The 4,404-nt window shown below is 35.8% G+C and overlaps 1 protein-coding gene across 1 annotated transcript; it reads right to left on the bottom strand.

Annotated features, from left to right (window-relative positions):
- Window positions 1-263: 263 nt before the first annotated feature.
- Window positions 264-3,630, bottom strand: LOC131611010 (F-box protein PP2-A15). Its single transcript, XM_058883126.1, has 3 exons — window positions 3,167-3,630; window positions 2,971-3,089; window positions 264-957 (listed from the first exon to the last, which is right to left on the bottom strand). The coding sequence occupies exons 1-3, from the start codon at window positions 3,470-3,472 to the stop codon at window positions 495-497; spliced, it is 888 nt and encodes a 295-aa protein (XP_058739109.1). The 5' UTR covers window positions 3,473-3,630; the 3' UTR covers window positions 264-494.
- Between the last annotated feature and the right edge of the window lie 774 nt (window positions 3,631-4,404).

Genomic DNA, 4,404 nt, shown 5'->3' with positions numbered 1-4,404 from the left:
TCTATATATATTTGGGGCGAAAATTTGTGCACTGTCAATCATCAAGTCATAATGCACAAGTCAATTTTCGTGCACTGTCAAGTCATAATGCACAAGTCAACGTTGCAACAAACCCAAGTGTACAACGCTCCCAGATTCCAACAACTAACTACCAAAGTACCAATTAAGAAAGAAAAACAAAAGACAGCATAACATACGTATCTGATGCAACCTTCAAGAAAGAATGATAAGCAATGTCGCAGAGAAAAGCCATTCAAAAAACCTACAGAAAAGGGGGGGAACATAAATACATTGAAATTGCGATTTTACATACAACTAGTTGGTACATATGTGCCACAGATCTAGCAAAATGAAGATTTAAGAAAAAAGCCATCAAAAGATGATATCCTCTGCAATCTAAATTATCTTCACAAGTCTAGCTGTGTAATAGATCCCAACAAAGTATTTTGGGATATTTCACATCGAGGTAAAAAAAAGCTCTTTTCAACGTCTGATTATTTCAAAAAGCCACCTCCCTTGCGGTCTCTCAAATCGCTAGGTACGATAAATACAGAATCTACACAAAGCCCGCCTTTTGAGTGTGTACAATCAATCTGTTTCATGGAGAATCTAACTTTAGTAGTAGGTTTCGATCCACTCACAATAAACTCGCCTACCTTGTAATCTACCCAATATCCTCGCTTATGATTGCCGTATGTATCGTCGTTCTCAGTTTCATCTAAGCAGCACTCAGATGATGCTTGTTGACCATCTGATGTTGACAACTCAAATATTACAGGCTTTATATCCCAACCATGGGTCTGTTCATAATTGCATACACGCCGACCGAGCCTTTTGGAAAACCGTCCAAGGTGAAGTCTAAAGGAGAGAGTATAAGTATCAGCAGGAAATGGAAAGTCGATCTCCCCATCCACTTCAAACCACCATATTTGCTGCAAATATGCTACAACATTGAACCTGAAATGAAAAATAATAGAAAAGTAATTCAGTAATAAGAATAGAACGGGGACAGATTAAACAAAACAGCTTAAGCATCAAGCTTAATACTATTTCTGAAAGAAAAAAACACAATACAAATAGCATATGAGGAACTCGGTGTGTGATTTTAAGAATGGAAACTGGGAAAAATTGACATTTCATTCATAGAACGAACATTTCCCTTTAAGAGATTAACTTGTGCTACTGTTACACAATAGTCTGCATTTGGATGTGAACAAGCCCCCTTACAATTTATTTTTCTATCTCTGCAACATGTGGGCATCATTGCCATTTCTGACAATTTATGTATCTAATTCATTTAATCTTCTAAATTTCAAGAGTAGCTAACAAGATGTTCAAAATAACTTCTTATAACAACAAAAATAGCAATGAGAAGCGCCATTAAGAGGCTCGCTAATAATTGCAAGTTATCATTAAAATGACACAAATTTCATCTATTGCGAGTAAGCAGCGTAGTTTAAAATTAGAGATGAATATAGTAAGTATATTTTAAGCATTTTTCAAGATAGGGAATACAACTCACTTCATAATTGAGGCTGGAAGTTTTGTTTTTCTTCCGGACTAAGGCAGAACATGTTATGCATAGAAGTTTAATGTGCAAATACCGAAACAGCTTTTCATAAGGATGCCCAAAAAAATCACAGAAGTTGAACAGTGATAATTTCCTCTTTAGGGGACAAAATATTAGAACTTAGCCGAAGATGCATTTACTCTCAAAATTAAATACAGAAATTGGGCTGCCAAGTAGTCCATACCATAACGGCCTTTACATTAGATTTGGGCCGAATAAAAGTCCAAATCAAGGAACTGATCCAAGCACAGTAGGTTGTTTGGTTTGGCTCCAGAGGTAGTCAGCAGCACCCAATAATTAAACATTCCCATTATAAATAATAAGGAAAGTTGAAAACAAGACAAGACACATAGCATCGGGAAAGTTGAACAAATGAATGGTAACAAGTTATAACGGTAATTATTCTGATATTAGAACGAACAAAACATACTCTTCTTGAATGGTTCATTTCTCAAAAAATCAACATATTTGTTAAGAAGTGATCGGCTTACAAAGCAACCAAAATGACTATTTTAAATGAACCAATCATAAAGAATAAGCGTGTGTGATGCAAAAACAGTGTTCTTCTATGACTCCTCTTGAATCAAAAGAAATTGACTCCATAGAAATATAATCCTATTTCCACTTTCTAAAAATGACAACCACAGAAAAATCAAACCAAACAAGCCACTCACGCAACAATGAAACTTTAACAGGCAACCTATGGGAAAAAAATATATAAATTTGTGATAGAACAAAAGAATTTGCATATTTGCATCTTAGAGTGCATTTGAAAAAGTTTATTTGCAGTTTAGCTGGACTAATCTTATGTCGTATGTAGGGGTGGCAAATGGGCATGTCCGCCCCATTTAGGCACGCCCCGCAAAAAAAAAAAAAACAGTCTGGGCGGGGCGGGCATGTTCTTATGTTGTTTTCAGCTGATTTCAATAAATTTTCCATCGCAATTTAAGAAAACAACTATCAGCTTACACAAAAACAGTCCATACTTATCATATCTATAATTATAGAAATAACATAAACAAATGCATATCTGATAAACGGCTATTCAATAAATGTTTTAATTAATCAGCTCATCAAATCACAATCATAGATTAGAATTTATAGTATATTTAACAAAACAAGTTGTTGGAAGTAACAGCATAAATCACACTCGGTGAAATCAACCGAAACCACGGGCAGAACAAAACAACATGAAATGTAAAATGACATCACTCCAACACAAATTCAGACTTGAAAGTTCATAACAGACAAGATTCTGCTAAACAATATAGAAGAAACTCAAACAATTGAGATTTTCAAGCCTAAAATTCAATAAGCCAACAAAAGCAACCACTAATATTTTTTGAATTCAAAGCTATGAACACTAACATTTCCAAAGCAAAAGGTTTTGAGAAAGTAACCTAGATTCTTCAGTGGGAACCCAAGTCCAGTATCTCCTATCATCAATTCCAGTAATCACCAAACCTTTCGCCGAAATCGACATGCAAACCCTTCCAGTACCCCTATCAAGCCACAATTGCTGCAACATAAACCCTACTTCCATCATCAAAAAAATCTCACAGAACCACAAAAATCATCAAAAAAACAAAACCCTACCTTATTACCGTCATCAAACGGCAACGGCCGAGAGAGAGCAGCGAAGATATCCTTCTTCGACAGACCCCGACACCGTTCCACCGGCAATAAACGGACAAGATCTTGATAGTTCGACGGCAATTTCGATTCCCAAACGGAATCAGCGGAAGCGGCGCCGCGAAAAGCGCGATTGAGACGAGCTAGGTTACAAATCTCCGGCGGAGATAGGTGGAGGAAAACACGAGCAACGCAATTCTCCGGGATGTCGCCGAGGCTTGGACCGATGGTCGAACCGTTGGATCCAAGGTTCGACAACGAGGCGCCCATGACCCGGAATATCGCGAGCGTTTTCAGACCATAGTGTGGAGGTGATGATGGGAAGAGAGAGAATGGTGTTGTTAGGGATTGAGGGTGTATTGGGGGGTAGTGTGGTGCCGTTGTATTGGATTATTGTGTTGTCGTTGAAATTTTTTGGGAAATGTAAATGCGAGGTGGGTTGGTAGGTATGGGAAATGATTTGGTGTGGATGGGTGCACTGGTGTCAACATCAGCGCGACCCACGCTATTCATCATATCCATATCTATATTTTTTGTTTTATATTATCTCGAATTTATTAATTCTTTGGATTCTATATCTTATATATAAATTTGATGTCATACACAAATGTAAAGAATAATTCTTTGAGTCAAGAAAGACAATAATAGATAATAGTAACAATGATAACACTATTGTGTAAAGAATAATTCTCTGAGTCAAGAAAGACAATAATAGATAATAGTAACAATACATAGATAACAATATTTGAGAAGACAGGGATCTCTTCCAGGTTAATCAAAAGAATTGTGCTCGAATTCAGCTTTGAATACACAACAATATTAATTTTTTTGCGGAGAGTTTACCGTTTATTATTTTTTTTATAATACTCTAAAAATTAATCTTTGCAGTTGTGTATTGAGGATGTCTGACTAATACCAATAAAAAAAATTTAATATTATAGTGTGTTTAGGATTGAGTTCGAATCTAAACCGTATGAGGAACAGAATTTTTTTATCAAAATCCAAGTATTCTTGGATATTTAATTAATCGATATTATTATTATTTTGTGTAAGCAAGAATTCAATAAAAGGGAGAACTAAGGGTTCTCCAACCTTGATACACAAGAACGGTCCATAGCCGTCAAAACGATATTACAAACCAAATGAAAATTACGACATAAAAGACAAAGGGTCTTTAATAAAATCGTAAAATCTAACATTTG

The sequence above is a fragment of the Vicia villosa genome, linkage group LG6 (assembly GCF_029867415.1).
Source record: "Vicia villosa cultivar HV-30 ecotype Madison, WI linkage group LG6, Vvil1.0, whole genome shotgun sequence".
In the NCBI taxonomy this organism is placed as follows: domain Eukaryota; kingdom Viridiplantae; phylum Streptophyta; class Magnoliopsida; order Fabales; family Fabaceae; genus Vicia; species Vicia villosa.
The sequence above is the reverse complement of the archived record's forward strand: the minus strand, read 5'-3'. Positions and strand labels throughout refer to the sequence as shown.